We start from the raw sequence: 19,155 nt of genomic DNA, 5'->3' as shown, positions 1-19,155 counted from the left end.
TATCAGAAGAAAGAGGCTTGACTCTGCAAGGCTCTACTGTGCTCCTTTGTTTGTCCTATATTTGCTGTTTGTGTGCTCAGAGTGACGTCCCCACCGCTCAGCGGAAGCGTTTTACTCGTGTTGAAATGGCCCGTGTCCTGATGGAGAGAAACCAGTATAAAGAGAGGCTGATGGAGCTTCAGGAAGCTGTCCGATGGACTGAGATGATAAGGTAAAAAGCTCTTAAAAATCTTTGATAAAGCTCCGTGAATTTTACAAGATTTTGACTTCAAGCTGCAAGATGATCTGGTCAGTAGTTTGAGGCATTAATTGCACTTCTGCTTATGTCCCTGCATCCCCGTGAATAAGTTTGTTTTAAAGCTCTGTGCATACAATTATCTCATCAAAATGTGTCCTTGGTGAGACCTCAGTGGAGATGTTACTTCGTACGATGTGATATAAGCATCCCTTGAATAAATGTGTGTATTTTGGAACACTTTCAAAACTTGGTAATTGTAAATAGCATTAATTTGGTGGGCAGGAAAAGCTACTGTGTGTATACATGGACATACCTTAAAGCAGTGAGCCCGCTTGTCAGCTGAGATGTTGCAACAGGAAGAACATCCAGTCAGCAGATTGAGGATAATCCATAGGCAAGGACTTGGGTCGTTCAGGAGAAAACGTTCTTTAACAAACCATGCACAGCGTTACAATTGAAGCAATGAAAAAGATGATCTGGTCTAATTTGCATCCTGAACATTTGATTTTTAAAAATAAAAGTCTTCTGCCTCAAGCCCTCCAGCCGTGTCCCTGTCCAGTGGTCGTGGTGTCGCTTGGTGCCACCTGCCGGTCAGGTGTAGCAGTGGCACTTCATTTTTTCCATTGTCCTTAATAGTTCTGAGCCATTTTGGCTCTGTGAGAGGAAAAATACAGATTGCCAAGCAGACTGGCTTGCTTTTCTGTAGCGATTTCTCCTGCAGAAATCCGCTCCTATATCTGTTAATACATCTGCAGCTTCAATAATGAGCACTTCATCATTTATTTACTAATGTGGTGAAGAAATAAAGTACAAGACAGTACTTGAGATATTAAAAAAGCAGGAAGCAGAATAATTTGAAATAGTTTGCTGATTTCTTCTAGTTGTTTCTCTTATGAAGTGTTGGGCGGATTTGTCTCTTCTGTCTGAAAAACACTCACCAGTTGTTTGTGATGCAAATAAATGTTCATGGTGTTTATGAGGTAACTTCAGTTTATCTAGTGAGAACTTCAATATTGTGCTCAGATCAGAAAAGAAGTAGCAATGGGAAGAAATGGGCTTTGATATTTTTTATGTGGTATCCTGTTTTTTTAAATAAAAGTTAAACACTGTTCCTTTCCTTTTTTTTTTTTTAATTAATGCTTACTCAGTAAACTTGGAATTCATTTCTTGCAGAGCATCAAGAGAAAATCCAGCCATGCAAGAAAAGAAGAGATCAAGCATTTGGCAGTTGTAAGTATTGAAACACAACTCGCTGGCAAAAATAAATAAGACCCTAACCAATTAGCTGGTACATTCTTGTGTGTTAGCTGATTATTCTTTGGCAGATGAAGGTGTCTTAACTGTTCTCCTCTTGTTACCAGCATGTCAGCTCGGTAAGGCTGTTCTTGAAGACAAAATGTATCGTAAGCTGCATCACATGGTGAATGGCTCTGCACTTTGTGACCTTAAATGCCAAAGTGCTGTAACTTTTTTTTCTAGCTGAATATGCACCAGGACTCTTGTTCTAAACATTTTTCTGGATTCTTTATGATAAAACTAGAAACATTAATAGCTCGTGTGGATTGTATTTTGGCTTCCTTTTACTCTACAAAGTGTGGCTTCCTGGTTGTTCAATTTTCCTCTCTAACTTCAAGCTTTTTCAGTCTATAACTGTTATTCACAGCAAGATGTTTTTCAAATAATCCTTCTGATGTTGTGATTTGATGAGAACTGTGTTTTAGTTTATATAATGGTGGGATTTTTAAACTGGTCTGTGCATCATAAAACTGCCTCCCAGGTGTGATGTTTGCATCCTAATTTTGTTGGTTCCCTGTAGATGTTCATTTAAGATGAAGATCCCATTACGTTTGATAAACAAATGGGATAATAATTCTTTTAAGAATTTTTCTTAATGGCATGAGTTTGGGCTTTGAGAGTTGCTGAGTGTGAGTAGCTGCTGTTGTGTTGGGCTCCAGTTGCTTAGTTTAACTGTCTCAAACAGGCTTGCACATAGTGTTTGTATAGCCTGCGTAGTCAAATTTGCATGTATTTTACAAATCTTAACTCTCATCTTTTGTTTTTCTTCTAGTTTTAGCAGGCTCTTCAGTTCATCTAGCAGTACAGCTAAGAAGCCAGAACCTCCTGTCAATGTTAAATATAATGCTCCAACCTCACATATTACTCCATCAGTGAAGAAAAGAAGCAGCACCTTATCTCAATTACCTAGTGACAAATCTAAAGCCTTTGAATTCCTCAGTGATGAGTAAGACTTTTTGGTTTTGTAGTACTGGCTATGTTCTGTCAAGTGTTTACTCTTAATTCTCCGAGGTTCATAGCATTGCTGCTAAGTGAAGGACAGTGTTTTCCTGAAGTGAATGTTGATACATAAAAATCAACATAGTGTGGAATGAAATGCACAGCAGTGGATGAATATTCTGGGTTGCATTTCTGGGCAGTAATATTGTGCTTGGCAAATATCACTGCTTTTCTTTCAGAGTGCATTTAGGCACAGGAGGCAGCACTTCTATACACAAGTGTTTTAGCTAAGCAATAACTGTCCAGATACTGTCACTTCAATGGAAAAGTAGAACAGCATGAGTCAGACTAACAAGTACCTATAATTATTTTTTTTCTCCTGTGCTTCTTTTTTGGCAATATAACATTTTAGTTCACAATTTTAAAGGGTCTAGTAGAGGTACATAACCCAAGTTCATTTTCTTTAAGGTTACTGACAATAGACTTCCTGATTTGGCCTCTGTTTCACAGCTCTCTTAGAAAAAGCCCCCACAAAACCTGTTGTTCTTCAGTTGCTATGTGAAAATGATCTCTTTGGTAATCCAACACTTCCCCTGATGTCTGTTGAATTTAATAGCAATTCCCATTACACAGAGAATTCTCAAGAGCATAAATAACAGATTCTGTAATAACTATTTGTCCCTAGAACTGAAGCCAGTTTAGCCTCACGCAGAGAGCAGAAAAGAGAGCAGTATCGCCAAGTGAAAGCACATGTTCAGAAGGAGGATGGTAGAGTGCAAGCATTTGGCTGGAGTCTACCTCAGAAGTACAAGCAGGTATTATGCTTATGTTTTCTAATGCAATGGTAGCAACTTCTTGTATTGTAAAATTTGAACAGAATATCATTTCACAGCTTGGGTTTTGAGCGATTCCAGTGGGGTTTTTTGTTGGACTTTTGAAGTTAGAAGGATCTTTCTAAGGAAAGCCACAATGCAAAACTATTAATTGTTTAACAAAGTCTGATCAACTGAGTCCAAAGACTGTAACGCTCTTTTAAAGGGGAAAGCTTTTCTGGTGGTTTGTTGTTTTTTTTTTTTCCTTGCCTAGGTGGCAAATGGTGGGCAGGGTGAAAATAAGATGAAGAACTTGCCTGTGCCTGTTTACCTGAGACCTTTAGATGAGAAAGATACTTCTATGAAGGTAGGATATTAGTAGTGATGATACAGAGACTTGGACAATCTGTATTGGACAACTTTGAATGTATTTAATAAAGAAAATAATTGAGTCTAAACTAAAAAATGTTTATTTTTAAAGCACAGGTGAATCAGAATTTACGCTTCAGTGGAAATGTGCATGAGTTAATATTAATTCATTCCTTAAATAGCTGCAGATTGATAATCTAGCATGATTTAGCATATTTAACAATGGGTGTGTCTATTTTTTTTTTTAGTTTAACACTTAAGCGAAGTATTCCTTTTTCTTTCAAGCTGTGGTGTGCTGTAGGGGTAAATCTCTCAGGAGGGAAAACACGAGATGGTGGGTCTGTGGTTGGTGCTAGTGTATTCTACAATGATGTGACTGGTGTGGACACAGATGGCCACAAGCAGCAAACGGGATCTCAAAGTAGCTTAGATAAACTAGACCAAGAGCTCAAGGTAAGATCCCTGTAAGGCATGTTGAATAGTTCATAGAATTAAAGATCTTTACTGTATTTCTTTATTAGTAATAGATTTTGTAATCAGGCTTATTGGTAACAAATTTTTCTTCAGTAGTCATCAGCCCAAGATATTTGGGTTGTTAAATCCAATTCCAAAAATGGTCTGATTTTTCCTGTGTGCCAGCTTGTTGTGAGATCTGAGGAGCAAATCAATTTTACATCAGAATGATGCACTGCTTATACCAGTGCTGCCCACTTAAAAAAATTTTGTGACAGAAATCTTTGTGTTCTGACTGCATTTAAAAGAAGTTTTGGTGTCTGTGCCGTGGTTTAGAGATGTATTAGTCTTCATGTTTTCATGAAGAAGCAATTAATGGCATTCATATTAAGAGCATAAAAACAAAAGCTTAATTTTTAAGTGCTTTGGGACATAATATTAATTAGTGGCAAATCACTCAGAATGGTTGCTGGCATGTAAGTAGTATTCTTATATGGTTTTATACTTGTCTAACTGTATAATTGTGCAGTATAATTATTTTCTATGGTTTTCTACACAAACAAGGCACGTAAGAGGTTTTTATGTTCCAAATACATACAGAACAAGCAAATACATGTAACTTTACAATGGCATTAAAGATATTTAACTTTTCACATATATTTATCTATATTTCTGTAGCTGATAATGTAAGAACATACCAGATCAGAGGTAATTTTTCTGTTCTTATCCCCCCTACCTGTTGTTCACTTCTGTTCTGCCTTTATTCTCCAGGACCAGCAGAAGGAGCTGAAGCATCAGGAAGAGTTATCCAGTCTAGTTTGGATCTGTACTAGTACACATTCTGCTACAAAAGTTATCATTATTGATGCTAATCAACCAGGAAATATTCTGGACAGCTTCATTGTTTGCAATTCTCATGTGCTTTGTATTGCTAGTGTACCAGGTAAAGATTTGGGATGTTTTTGCTGCTGCTTTATTTAACTTTAACTTATTCAGAATTTTTTATTATGATAAAATGTCACTGTTACACCGCAAGAAAAAGTGCTTAGTTGGAGAGAAAGCTGTTGGATTTCTGCTCTACTGTTGTACTCCTGAGCAGCTGCTCTTGACCTAAATTAACTCAAAGGTGGAGAGATGTCAGTAGCAGGAACAACTGTTTTGTCTGATGTATTATAAATTGTGCATCAGTGCAAATGTTTTATGGAACTGTGAACATCACACAAGAAAAACAGGTTGGCTTTTTAGACCTCTTCAGCCTCTTGAAGATAAGTAGTAAGTCTTGGAGCTTCCTGTGGAGGAAATCAGTGTTACAGTTAGTGTTTGTGGAGAGTGCACTGAGGGAAGTTTAATAGGAGGATGTTGTGATTCTGGAGGAGAACTGATTGTGCTTTTAGATGTCTTGTTTCTTGGCTTGCACTTACAGAAGTCTGTAGCACTAGTTCTAGTGAAGTCCTTTTGTTTAATAAGCTCAGAAGAAGTATCTTTCTAGTGAAGTTCAAGATTTTGCTCCACTGTAAACATCTTTAACTTGTAAAATCAAATATAGTAAAAAATGCTAAATTTAGGAAACCAAGAGTAATATTTTATATCCTAAAGTATTTGAAATGGTTGTATGAGATAAAACAGTTTTTCTTCTAGAACAAAGGATGTATTGCAGTTCAACTATTCATAAATAGGTAGATAGGTATCCCTGCATGTATGTACTGTTATGAAAACTAATTCTAATTGGAAATTTGTTTGAAATAGAAATAAACTAGTTGGAAAACTCTGCAGATTGAAATATGGTATATGACATACAGATGTGTAGATACTGCTTTTGCATTCTGCACTTTGTGATAGCATCTTTAAAGTCTGCTGTTAAAATAAGCTTGGTAGTTGGGTGACTGCATGTTGAATCTTAGTTGCTGGAGAATTAACTTGGTTTGAAATTTAGTTTGTTATTAGATAAAGAGTGATTCACCTTTATCTCCACAAGAAACACATGAGTTTAATCTCTTTCAGGAGCAAGGGAAACAGACTATCCTGCAGGAGAAGAAGGGTCTCAAGAAGCAGATCCCAGTCAAGTGGACAAGTCTTCTCTGTGTGGAAGTATGACCAGCAACAGCTCTGCAGAAACTGACAGCCTGCTCGGAGGAATCACAGTGGTGGGCTGCACTGCAGAGGGTGTTGTAGGGACACCTGTAGCTCCTGATGCAAATGGTGGCTCACCAATGGCAGATAAACAGTCAGGTATGAAAATCTTCCAAGTGTGCCAGGGCTGAGCAGACACCGTTAGGTGTAACTGAGAACTGAATGGTGCAATATTAAATGCAATAGCTTGTCTGGAAGTGATGATAGCATAAAATGAGTGCTCTGTGGGAAATGGCCTATAAATCTGATGTAGAGGATAATTGTAGCTGAGAGCTTTGTGGAAGTGATAAAAAATGGATATAGACAATTGCTTCTTTCAAATACTTTTGAGAGAACTCTATCTTGTGCCATGGTTTAATGAGAGCTTTTAAGTTATTCACTATTTGAGATGCAGATCTTGCTGACAGATAAGTAGACATGTCTTATGCCTTTATGCCTTAAATCTTATAAAGCCTTAAAGGAGATACAAATGAAGCTGTCTGCTTTGCAGCCATTCTTAATGTTTTCTATCATGAAACTTTTCCTGAGAGCTGTATGGTGAAATGATTGTTAATGGATATGTGGTTGCTAGTTTTGAATACAATTTATTTTCTTATGGCATATAATGCTGTTGTCAAAGCTGTAATTTTTTAATTGATTGGATTTCACTGATGTTTTCATTAAATGCTTAAAGGGCAATCTGTGCCATCAGTCACTGTGGTGATACTTAAAGTGCATTTGACATTTGTTGATACCCAAGTTTTAGTAGGTTGCACTGTTTTGGTTTTTTTAAATATCTTTTTTTTTTTAATAGATTAAAATCTGGGTTGTGACTGGTTATTACAGCTATTCACTGAAGTTTTAAGTATCAAGTTCTGGCTCTTTTAAGCAACTGAGAATTTTCTTGCAGTTGTTACATTTTTAGGTCTTTTGTTCCGTAGATTCTGCAACTGAAAGTAATTCAGTAGATGAGAACATTCCAACAGCAGAGGAGGCAACAGAAGCAACAGAAGTCAATGCAGGGACAGGAGAAGACACAGCTGATATTGCACAAACTGGAGTCTACACAGAGCATGTCTTTACAGATCCCCTGGGAGTGCAGAATACAACAGAGGCATCTCCAGTGTACCAGCCTAGGTGCATACCTCATACCTCTTGCAATATATTTTTAAAGGACAACATAGGTTATAAGCTAAGTAAGCTGTGCACTTTATTCCATGTGTTTTACCTGGTTTATTATTTTTTAGCACTGAGTCAGAGTTATATAAAGACGTTGCAGTTTTGCCAAACGAGCAAGATCTGGTGAGAGAAGAAGCCCAGAAGATGAGTAGCCTTTTACCAACCATGTGGCTTGGAGCACAGAATGGATGGTAAGACAATGCAAATCTGGTTACAATATTTGAAAACAATATTTTAAACTTGGTTCTTAAGCAAGAAAAACTTAAGGAAGCCTAAACTTTTTATGCTTTGCTACATTTAGGCATTCCAAAATTCAAAGAAAGGATTGTAGGTGATTAGCAACCTCATTTTGGCAGGTCATGTTTTTATCTGTGAAAAAGTTGTTTTTGTTTTTTTAGTGAAATAAGTTGTTATGGTCTGATAATTCCATAACTTTCAATACTTTGTTATTCTAGAAAAATACATTACCCTTTTAACTGCAAATTTAGACATTAGAAAAACCTTTCTGCTGCTCCTTTAGTTGGTTCTTTCAGTCTACATGTAGTTTTCAGTGAACAACGAAAACTCATTTTCCCCATGTGGATTTCAACTATAGGGCTTTTTTCCTGTCTGCTGGACCTTTCCTAGTGCTTTTAATCCATCCTGATTTGTCTTTGCAGCCTGTATGTTCATTCGTCAGTGGCCCAGTGGAGGAAATGTGTTCATGCCATTAAACTTAAAGATTCTATTCTCAGTATTGTGTAAGTCCTGAAAGAATGTCATGTAAATTATAATGAACTTCTGTTAACATTACTTGCAAAGTAGTTTTCTATTTCCTCCTCAGATATTGGGAATGTCAGTTGCCATAAATGCATGCATGAGGGGCAGTGGAAATTGTTTGGAAAGTAAGGAAAATAAAAGGAATCTTTTGATAGTATATCAGTAGTATCTATGGAAAATACTATAGCTCAAATGATGAGCTGTAGCTGTATATTTGGTGTTCTTGGTAGCTGGATACTCAAAACAGCTATAGGCTGTTATCCTTGATATTTTCCTCAGGCATTGGAGATACATTTTAAGTTTTCTGAACTGAATTTTGACTTGTTACTGTCCCTTCCCTTCAGCTGTATTGTAGAATTCAAAACATGAGGGTTAATAAGAACATAAAAAAAAAAAAAAAGCTGAAATATAACTGTTTATACCTTATTCTAAATTTGCATTTTGAGAAATGCAGTCTACTGGTATATATTCTCATTCCTCCTTTCTTTTCCCAGACATGTAAAAGGAATAGTACTAGTTGCACTAGCTGATGGAACACTAGCAATATTTCACCGAGGAGTTGGTAAGCATTCTATTAGATCTTGAAACCAGTTAAGTTGTAGCAGTATTTAGGAAATAATTGTGCCATTTATAGTGTTTTTGAAAGTGTATGTTCCTTTTTGGAATATGGCCTGTTAGAGGGTGCATTGAACAATCTTTCTAGTATTTCAGTTGCAGTTTCAAGTATCCTTTTTGCATTGTCTTGTTGCATTACTCAGAGGAGAACAGAATATGTCTGAGCTAAATAGTGAAAAGCTGGTGATAAAGTACACTTTGATCATAATCTCTTTTGCTTTTGCATTGTGCTCAGTAGTCATGTTTTCTGTTATTAGTGTTAATAATTGTCTGTCCTCCAATGAGAATTTTGCAAGGATTCCTTCAGAGTTTGAATCACTCCTGGACAAGCTCCATTCTTCATCCTCCAGACCTGGAGGGGATGATCTTACTTTGTCGGTTGTCTTGTTTCCACAGACTGTCTATTAGTTTCTTCTTTTGCTTGTGGAGTTTAAAATCCCTGTGCTCAGCATTTAGAAGAATATAAGAAGTTGCATGGTACTAGTGCAAATATTGGGAAAGACACATCTGGGATGAAGTTGTTTTTAGTGTTCTTTTTTGTTTGTTTTAAACTCAAACACTAGCAACTTAAAATCCTTAAGGATCTCAAGTAAATGTCAGTGATGTTCTGTGGCTTAGCTCAGTCAACAAAAGAATTCAACTTGGTGCTGAATGACTAAATTTAGTATGCTTTTAATGGATTTATGTGCCAGTCTTAAGACCTTAACAATCCTGATGCACTGGCCAATGTTTCTATGTTCAGTCAAGCAGCACGTGCCTAGCACTGTGTGGGTAGTTGCTTGTTGCAATGTATACTGATGCCTAGCCAAGTAAAGCATGTAGCACTAGGGAACTTGCTATTTTTAAAAATGTTTTGATGTGTTTTGAACATAGTCAAGGTACAACCTTGTTTAATAAAAACAATGTAGCATTTGGGATATTGGTAGTTACTAGTTGTTTTTTTCAGTGAAGATCCTAACCAAAACTTTGTATTGACTTACCCAGATGATTACAGTGCTTTTTAAAAATTAGACTTAAGATATTTGCCTGTACTTTTGAAGTCTTTTTTAAATTCACATTTAAATGTGAAATGCTTTCTTTTGTGTGTTTGGGTTTTTTTTCCCTTTTCTTTTTAAAGATGGTCAGTGGGATTTGACAAATTATCACCTCCTAGACCTGGGCCGGCCGCATCATTCCATAAGATGCATGACAGTGGTACATGATAAAGTCTGGTGTGGCTACAGGAACAAAATCTATGTTGTTCAACCAAAGGCTATGAAAATAGAGGCAAGTTAAAATGGTGTTTAAAGCAATTAAATGTTATGATGTAATGCCATCTCATACTACTGCTCAAACTCGAGAGCTACTCTAGAGCATGGTTATTTGTTCATCAGCACAGAAACAAGCAGCCAAGGAAATTTGCCTTGGGAAATGCTATTACATTTTCTGAAGATGTTATCATTCTTTTGGAAGATTTTTAAGCCATTATGAGACCATTATCATTTATTGAGACCAATTTGAGGGAGCTTTGGTTCTCCACTTCTTGCTGACCAGGAACTGGAAAGTATCCTTGTGCAGAGCTTGTGAGAGTAGTTCCCAGCTGGTTCTCCACATGCATGTCTCCTTATGTTCTCCACACCCCTGTAAGCTTCTCTATAGAAGGTTAAGTCTTTACATACTTTAGAGATTTGTAAGTGTTAATCTGGAATGTGCTCTCCCTCCACTTATAGAATAGTTTGTTTATACAAGTTGTATAAACTGATGTTTCTGCAGTGTTGTATGTCTACGTGACATCTCAAGAACAGGAAGTGGCCAAGGTTCCTGAAGGCCATTAAGCAGTGTTAGTACTTCAGATTCTGCTAATTGGCCTGAGACATGGGCAAGAACTTTCAAGGGTGATTGCACTTCATTAGTGGTCTCTTTTTGTGAAGACTGTGTATATGGAAAAATGGAAATGAAAAAGGCATACAACAGTGAAATGAATTGTTTTGCCAGTGTGTGTTTTGCACAGGTGAGTTTATATGCCTGGGGAAGGCTTGACAGAATCAGGAAGAAAACTTTTAGGGCATACGTGTCGTGTGCTGTGACTGGAGGGCCTCACACTAAGAAGGTTCTGTGTTAAAATGGGGACAGAAGCCAGAGTGGGCTGGGATATGGTATGTAAATGAAGATACAGTAGGAAACTGTGGCTTTGAGATCATACTCTAGGGAAGAGAAGCAGTGCTTTTACTTCACCCGCACCATAAGGTGATTGTAACTAAAATAAACTGCATCTTCTTGTGATCTTGCAAATCAAAGTCATTGACTTAAGAAAACAGGCAGTATTGACACCAAGAGTAACAGAAGTCTGTCTTACCTCTTTCCTGTGTTTCATCTTCTAATCTAAAACCCAATCTTTTGTAGAAGTCATTTGATGCACACCCAAGAAAAGAGAGCCAAGTGAGACAGCTGGCTTGGGTGGGTGATGGGGTATGGGTGTCTATACGTTTGGACTCCACCCTGCGTCTCTATCATGCGCACACTTATCAGCATCTGCAAGATGTGGACATTGAACCTTATGTAAGCAAAATGCTAGGTAAGTTGATAAGCAAAACTCTTGTGTTCTTAAACCCCTTGCTGTCTGAAGCTTTCTTTTCCTGCTGTGGATGAGGCGATTCTGAATGCAAACTAGGGAGAAGGGTGGGTGGAAGGCTAATCAAATCCAATATATGAGAACTGGTATCTGGAAGTAGAAGTTTGAGTCAGTCTGTAAAACTTGATGAGGATGATAAGTCTTCTAATACAGTCCCTTGAGCCTGCCTAGGTGTCTCTAAAAACTCAGAACTAATGAGTAACATGGTGGTTGGGTTGGGCAGGCATCAAAAGAGACACTAAAATCTTTCTTGTTTTGCCATACTGGTGCCTTTTTTAAAAATCTAAGAGTGGGAAGGATCCATTACAGGTCAGGAAAAATTGCCTGTTTTTCAAGAAAATACAAATGTGAAATAGCTAGTTTTTACTGCTACTGAAGCTAATAAAACTTCTGATTTGTTTCATTAATGTTTATATAAGAGCAGTTTGACCACCTACATGTCATGATAAATACAGGTAATTGGGCTATGAGGAGTCTCCACAAGTAACTACTGTGCCATTGCAGTCAGATGGCCAGCTGCCTTCTGCTCTCCTCATAGTGCTATGGGTGACAAATTAGTTTAATGGATGAGGAACCATTATCTTACATCTGTAAACTCAGCATTTTGCTTTGTTGTTTGAAAAGCTGCCCTAATACTGTGAGCCCCCCAAAATTTTATTGTGCAGCATTAGGGGGCTGTTATGCCATTTGTGCTTTCTCACTCGTCACATTAGTCTCTTTCTATATAGGTCCACAACTTAATTAAGAGTGTTACAGCCTTGTAGGTTAACTTTCCAAGTTAAATGTGCCCCTCTGCATTGTTTCTTTGTGAAGTGGGAGGGAATTACCTGTCCGCATGATTTGGGAGTTGGATTTAAGATTATCTTGTTATAGAACTAAAATTACTCTTGCTCATAATTTTTGATGAAAAGCATCTTTTGTTTTTAGGTACTGGTAAACTGGGATTCTCATTTGTGAGAATCACAGCTCTTATGGTGTCTTGTAATCGTTTATGGGTAGGAACAGGAAATGGTGTCATCATCTCCATTCCATTAACAGAAAGTAAGTAAAATGTAAATGAATAGCTCTGTGCAATATACTGTAGACGCAAAAAGAGAACATTAAACATCATTCAGATGCTTGCTAATGGAGAGGAAGCTTTACTGCCAGGTCTGAATCTTCCAGATTTTAAGATTGAGCCTATTTGATGCTCAGCACCTCATCTGTGTAAATGGCTGCAATTGCTCTGAGCTAAAAATCTCCAAAATCTCCTGTACTTCAATTTGAGCTGAGTTCCTTTGGCTTGAGTGAAAGAGACAATGAACTCTTAGAGGTGTTATGAGCAGCATTTATAAAAGTTTCTACGTATAAGAGATGGCTCTAGTTTTCTGTAATGTTATTTTTTATTGCCATATGATCACCAAAATAGATTTTTGTTTAATTTGAGCAAGTTGGTATTGTTGGAAGTACAATTCAATCAGCTTTAGTTCTTGAGAACTCATCACAAAGCTGGTATAAAGGACTGGGACAGCAGTAGTTTTGGCTGCTTTAAAGGATGTGTTTAAAGTTACAGCATTTGCAAACAGGTTTTACAAATAGGGCACTAACTTCTAGGTGAAATTCCAGTAATGCAAATCCAGGTGTCTGCTTAATAACGGATCCCAAACTCTTGTCATAGCCTGAAATTATTTGGGAGTGGGAGGGGAAGCATTTAGACATGGGCAGTTGAACTTTGGTGTAGAAAGGATCAGTTAAGGGCAAAACAAAACACGTAAAGCTTGGGAAGAAACTGTGTGTAAACTGATTGCAGTTAAAACAACAACAAAAACACCCCAACACTTGTGCCTGAGTCTAATGTTAAAACACTTGGACAGAAGTTTCAGAAGATAAAATACAGCACTTTGATAGCCCTGATTGTACTGTTACACAGCAAGTAGCACAGTCTGACAGGTGAAATTGAATAGTAAAACCTCTTCATGTTGTACCTGCTTTGTTGAACAGCACATACGTGTGGAGTTTCTCATACTGTTCCATTACATTGCCCATCCATTCAGCAAATGCCTTTTTTTTTTTGCATTGCATGAGTGTCCTAAGGAAGGACAAACTTCCTGTCATGAGTTTGAAATAGTTTGAGTCATGCTTTCAAAAGTTAGAGCTCTTAATTTGCGTCAAGCTTAATTTAATGTTTCCGAAGGAGTTTCCTTTAAAACAGTGGTGAACATGAAACCAATTCCTATTAAAGCTATTCACTTCAGTTTTGTTAGTTGTTTGTGAACTGGGGACAACTGTTTGTGGGTGGCCTGAGAGCAGGTTGGAGAACCCTTGTTTACAAATAGTCATGGTTTTCAAAAACAGCCACATCCTTGCATAAGCAGGTATATATCTCAAATCCCTGGGTCTCAATAGCAGGACACCTTCCTGATCTGCAGATGATGTTTCCAAAGGGCACTTGAAAATATGAGTTCTTCTCTGTTGTTTTGGTAGCCTCCTGCCAATGAAAGAGAGAGAGGGGAAACGTTGCTAATCAATAATAAACTTTATAGCTATAAAGCACCTGAAAGTGGCAGTTCTTTCACTGTCCATTTTGTACTGGAACTTTTATAATAAGCTGCTATTCTTTGTGACTTTTTAAATAATCTCCTGTAATCATATATTTACTGTTTTTAGGAGCTAAAATTTTAAGCTCTACCTTATCAAAAACCAAAAGAGAAGAGTGGTGGGTTCTCATTAATCCTTCTCCTCTACTGTCATACCTATCCACTTCCCCTTTCCTCCTTTCTCACTTTAGCTGTAATCCTCCACCAGGGACGTTTACTGGGGCTGAGGGGTAAGTGCAGATCCTGAACAAAAATCTATTTTCAGGCTTCTAATAGCCACTTTGAGGCTGTTTCCCACTCCTTATAGATTTACCCTTTGTATGTTCCTACATGTTTTTCCACTTGCAGTTACTGCATCGCAGCAGTTTTATGTTTGCTAAACATGGCCACCAATCTGCTCAGCAGTTCAGTGTATCATCCTGTGTTGCAGCTGAACTTTCATACAGACTTTGTTTTTCTTCCAGCCAATGTGACACCATATCTTATAACTTTGTCATTAATCCACATCATTTACTGTCTTGTTACAAATCACTGTTTCTTTCACTACTTTTGATAGTCTTTGGAATGGAGATGGCTTGTATGTCTAGCATGAGCATTTCTCTGTTTTAATGGATTTAAAAACTTCTCAGTAAAAACTAGATGTAGAATTACAATAGGGTAGCTCCTTCATGCCCACAGGTGGCTATTTTTAGAGAATTTTTGCTGGCAAGGGGGTACCCTGTGATTAGTTGGAATGAAACTGTCTTTTAATTACATAAGTACATTGAATTTGCTCATACTGAAATACATAGAGGTACTTATTTTCTATGAAAGATACAGTCCTTTCACAATTTTTTTCCAAAAGTAGGACAAAAATCTGGTGTTTATGCTAGACTAATAGGAGTCCTGCTCCATTTTCTGATGTACTTAAAATAACGAAGCATGCGATCTTTTTTCTTTCCAGCTCTGTCTTGAATTGGCATTGCTGCCCTCCTGTTTCATTTTTATCTAAGTTGGCTTTAGCTTTTAGATGGTACCGTAAGGTTTCTTAACAAATAACCATTTCTGTACTTGGTATTTTCAAGTAGAAAACACTCCTTTTCTTTTACAGCTAACAAAGCAGCAGCAGGCTCTGGAAACCGTCCAGGAAGTGTAATACGTGTATATGGTGATGAAAACAGTGACAAAGTGACTCCTGGAACATTCATACCTTACTGTTCAATGGCACATGCACAGCTCTGCTTCCATGGGCACCGTGATGCTGTCAAATTCTTTGTTGCAGTACCTGGTGAGGCTTCCTTCATCAGCTAAAATTTCTTTTCCATCCTCATTGGCTTCATTTATCGTAGCGTTCAGGCAAAGATAGCAAGTGTATGAAATCATCCATTCAGAAGTAATTTCTTGTATTTTGTTTACAATACCTGTCTGATTCCTAAGTGCAGTATTGTTTAATGGGAGGACAAGGGCTTGTTCACAAAGAAAGAAGTTCTTTGCTTCCAGCTTTTCTGTGTAAACATGGGGAAAACCTTCTTCACCGTGAGGATGACAGAGCACTGGAACAGGCTGCTCAGAGAGTTTCTGGAGTCTCCTTCTCTGGAGACATTCAGAACCCACCTGGAAGTGTTCCTAGGTGACCTACTCTTGGGGATCCTGCTCTGTCACGGGGGGAGTGAACTAGATGATCTTTCAAGGTCCCTTCCAGCTCCTGACATTCTGTGGTCTGGGAAGAAAGTACTGTGATAAGTCAGTACTTGCCTATTAAGAGGGCAGTCAACTGCTTATTGATGGAAGGTCTGAGTTAAGGGCCCAACATCCTGCAAGAAGGTTGAGCTACTAAGGGAGAAGCTCCCAAAGGAAAGACTCAGTTGAAAAAGCTAAGTTTTCAGCTGCAGTGCTGGCTGAAAACCCGTGTCTGTGTGCACCTTGTGTGCTGCAGGTGAATGACAGGAGTTTGTTTAATGGACTGACATGGGCTGAGTCATTTCAGCTGTGTGTCTGAAAGTCTTTCAGTGTTTCAGTGCCATTCCCTAGATCTGCAGGCCTGTGCTTTGAAACCTATCAAGAGGCAGTTAATTCTCTGATTTCCATGGATCTGACCTGAACAGATTCTTTATCTCTTCAGAGAGATGAAATTAGAGCAAAGCTGGCTTTCTGTCCCTTGACTGAAGAGATACTGGGCTCCAAAATGAAGCTAAATCGTTAGGCATTAAGTATGTCATCCAGTGACCAAACATAGGTAGTATTATTATATGAGATGTGGCATAAAAATGTATTCTGTTTTTAATCCAGGTCAGGTTGTCTGCCCGCAGAGTAGTGGTGGAACAGAGCTAACAGCTGATAAACCAGCCCAAGAGTCCTTCAACCAGAGTCCCTTAAAATCCATGTTGGTGATAAGTGGTGGAGAAGGATATATTGACTTCAGAATGGGTAAGAAAACCAAACCAAGCTTAAAATCAGTTGTCACCTCTAAATACTGAAATACTGCTTTGGAGCCATGTACCACCTTGCTGTTCATGCTTTCAGTCTTACTTTGACAGTTTAGTCTTTTATTTCAAACTGCTGGAAAACATGTAATTAGTTACTTACATATGCAGGCTAACTATAAAAAAGTCATGTATTATGTGAGGAACACTCAAACTAAAATTTACTTGTTTTTTACTGAAAAGGGAAAAAGCAGCTCACTGTTATCTTTGCATGCCCATCTTATTTTAATCACTGCTTTTCTTGGATACCACTGCTGCATGATCTAGGCCACAAAAGATTTCTTGTGTAAACTTTTTTCTTTAATTGAAGCTTCTGTGGTTCTATGCTTAGAATCTGCAGCTGGGGACCCTGAGAAAAAGTGCATTAAAAGGGGTCATAACTCTTAGGCCTGGTTTTGACCTTTTGCCTAAATCTATTTCTAGTGTTTTTCAAAAACAAACAACAGCAAAAAAAACAACAAACCCACAAAAGCCACTACAATGAAAAACCTGAGAAGGCCAGCCCAAATTCTGTCATCCCACTAGTCAATGACAAACCAGTTCCTGCTGGTCACCCCAGTGGAGCTGTGCAGGAGGCAGGACTTGAGGCAGTTCTGTGCCACACTGCAGTGAGTATTAAAAACTCTGCTTGTTCCAAGCAAGCTGGTATAGCCACATACCAAATGTGTGTTTTGCTGTTCCCATGGCGTGATGCAAAGCCATGAACTTCAGTGCCAGTCCTGTAGCTGCATGAGCTCAGCTCTGACCACATCAGGGCAGGAAACTGGCTTGAGAGCAAGTTCAGGTTTTGTATGTTTAAATTCCTCAGACCTTCTGCTTAGCAATCTAACCAGAAGCCAGCCAAACTGTGACTTGGAACCTTTCTGAAGTTGTAGGTCAGCTCCCATTTAATCTGCTTAACCTGCTGTTCTTCTGTCCCACAAGCCTGCCTCTGCAGTTCTGTTTATTACTGCCTACATGCAGTGCTGTCCAGTGGTTAGTCTGTCACCTTTGATCCATGCCAGCTTGTGTCACCAGGAGTTCAGACACAGTTAAAAAACTGCTTAGCTCTTTTGAAGAGCAGTAACAGACAATAGGCTTAAAGGCTTATGCCACTGTGCAGAGTTGTGACAAGCTTGGATGGCTGGAACAGGGGCAAAGAAGGGGAAAGGTGCATGGATGTTGCATTGTCTCACTTGTGCTCAGTGACTGCTCTTCTTCCCAGAGCACTTCATCTGGTTTGTGTGTATGGCAGCACACCTTCTTATAGCTTAACCATTTCCATTCTGCCTGGGAGGGATTGCAAGTTTGCAGATTAGGTTGTTGCTTTTCTGCCACAAAGAATTACGAGTAATGAAATGTGTAAAATATGGAGACTGAAAGTACAGTTAATTTGGATGGCTAGAACTGAAAAATACCAGAATACTGGGCCCTGAAATAATGATGCAAGAGTCTTTCAGTTTGTAATGCATATATTCACAATATTGCATTTTATATGAGTGTATGGCAACTACTATAATTTGTAGTGTTTTTCTTGTAAAAATACTGGATTTCACTCGTCTTGCTGCATTTGGTGTTAATACTGGGTTTTATTGTCTGCCTGAATCAAAGCTGTTGTTTTTCAGGTGATGAAGGTGGAGAATCTGAGCTCCTTGGAGAAGCTCTACAACTTGAACCTTCTGTAGCCAAAGCTGAGAGGAGTCACTTGATAGTGTGGCAAGTAATGTGTGGCAGTGAGTGAGCCTGTAGGATGCAGCTGGAGACCTTAAAGAAAAAAAGAAAAAAAAAGGAAAAAAAAAAAAGCTTCTGCATGTTATTTTATTTTGTGAAACCTGTTTCACTACATGATGTTGAAGCATTTCTTTGCTGTTTAACTTTATATTGCAGATCTGTCATACCTTGAACTATACAGGAATTAGCTTGTGCTGTTTTACTGTGCCCGTGTTACATGGAACAGTATAAATGAAATCAGATCTTCAAACTGGTCTGCACACCATAGTAAGCAGCTGAGACATTAATTTTACTGTACCACAGCAATCTAATGTAGTTCACTTCTTTGGTAGTCTCACTTGAGTTCAGCTTTATTACAGCTGAACTTCATGTCACTGTTTAGTGCATTGAGTAAAACAGCAAAGTTATTCCCGGGGTATTAAAAAATGGACAAATTATAAGATGGATTATTAAGACTCATCCAAAAATTCAGTGAGGGCTAAAGCAAAATGTACATTTCAGCTTTTGTTTTCAAACCTGGAAAATCTTGCTTACATAATGTAAATGGTTTAATTTCGGGGGGGGGGAAGAGTATTGTATAGGAATTAAGATGATGATATTTAAATAAAATCACATGTTTTCACTATTAAACCTAAAGTTTGACAACTGCTGCCCTCAACAACCAGCAAATTTGAGCATAGTGTTTTCCCATTCCCCTGACATGGAACAACTTGGTTTCCAAAGGGTATTTTTAGGATGATTTGAATTTGAAAATAACTGTAAGATTATTGAACAGGGGATCTGTTTTGTTCTTTTCTTGTCTTAACTCCTTCTGTCCTAAGCACTAGAATGATCTTCTCTGCCTAGCTGGTCAAACTCATGAGGCACTACTTGTGTGAAGGTTAGAGACCTCAATTAGAGCATGAGAAAAGACTGAGAGTGTACAGGAAAAACACATTCTGCCCAAGTGAGATTGTAAAGGAACTGTAGTGCCAGATAATTAGTTACAAAGTGTATTTTTTTGTAGTTGCATATCCCAATTTATTAA

The 19,155-nt window shown here is 38.1% G+C and overlaps 1 protein-coding gene across 2 annotated transcripts in view; it reads left to right on the top strand.

Annotated features, from left to right (window-relative positions):
• The window catches only part of SPAG9 (sperm associated antigen 9), a 31,631-nt gene extending 12,997 nt beyond the window's left edge, over positions 1 to 18,634 (top strand). Inside the window, exons 9-27 of one of the 2 annotated variants that reach the window (XM_010002676.1) lie at positions 81 to 211; positions 1,412 to 1,468; positions 2,307 to 2,480; positions 3,159 to 3,288; positions 3,560 to 3,652; positions 3,940 to 4,107; positions 4,879 to 5,050; positions 6,109 to 6,336; positions 7,158 to 7,353; positions 7,464 to 7,586; positions 8,055 to 8,135; positions 8,649 to 8,716; positions 9,887 to 10,035; positions 11,152 to 11,323; positions 12,308 to 12,421; positions 14,148 to 14,186; positions 15,047 to 15,223; positions 16,225 to 16,362; positions 18,023 to 18,634. In XM_010002676.1, the coding sequence (XP_010000978.1) occupies positions 81 to 211; positions 1,412 to 1,468; positions 2,307 to 2,480; positions 3,159 to 3,288; positions 3,560 to 3,652; positions 3,940 to 4,107; positions 4,879 to 5,050; positions 6,109 to 6,336; positions 7,158 to 7,353; positions 7,464 to 7,586; positions 8,055 to 8,135; positions 8,649 to 8,716; positions 9,887 to 10,035; positions 11,152 to 11,323; positions 12,308 to 12,421; positions 14,148 to 14,186; positions 15,047 to 15,223; positions 16,225 to 16,362; positions 18,023 to 18,138 (2,526 nt within the window). In that variant the 3' untranslated portion in view covers positions 18,139 to 18,634. The remainder of the gene's footprint in view (positions 1 to 80; positions 212 to 1,411; positions 1,469 to 2,306; positions 2,481 to 3,158; positions 3,289 to 3,559; positions 3,653 to 3,939; positions 4,108 to 4,878; positions 5,051 to 6,108; positions 6,337 to 7,157; positions 7,354 to 7,463; positions 7,587 to 8,054; positions 8,136 to 8,648; positions 8,717 to 9,886; positions 10,036 to 11,151; positions 11,324 to 12,307; positions 12,422 to 14,147; positions 14,187 to 15,046; positions 15,224 to 16,224; positions 16,363 to 18,022) is intronic. The other variant, XM_010002677.1, reaches the window with a different exon arrangement.
• Positions 18,635 to 19,155: the final 521 nt, after the last annotated feature.

The sequence above is a fragment of the Chaetura pelagica genome, unplaced genomic scaffold, assembly GCF_000747805.2.
Source record: "Chaetura pelagica isolate M959 unplaced genomic scaffold, ChaPel_1.0 scaffold47, whole genome shotgun sequence".
Classification (NCBI taxonomy): domain Eukaryota; kingdom Metazoa; phylum Chordata; class Aves; order Apodiformes; family Apodidae; genus Chaetura; species Chaetura pelagica.
The sequence above is the reverse complement of the archived record's forward strand: the minus strand, read 5'-3'. Positions and strand labels throughout refer to the sequence as shown.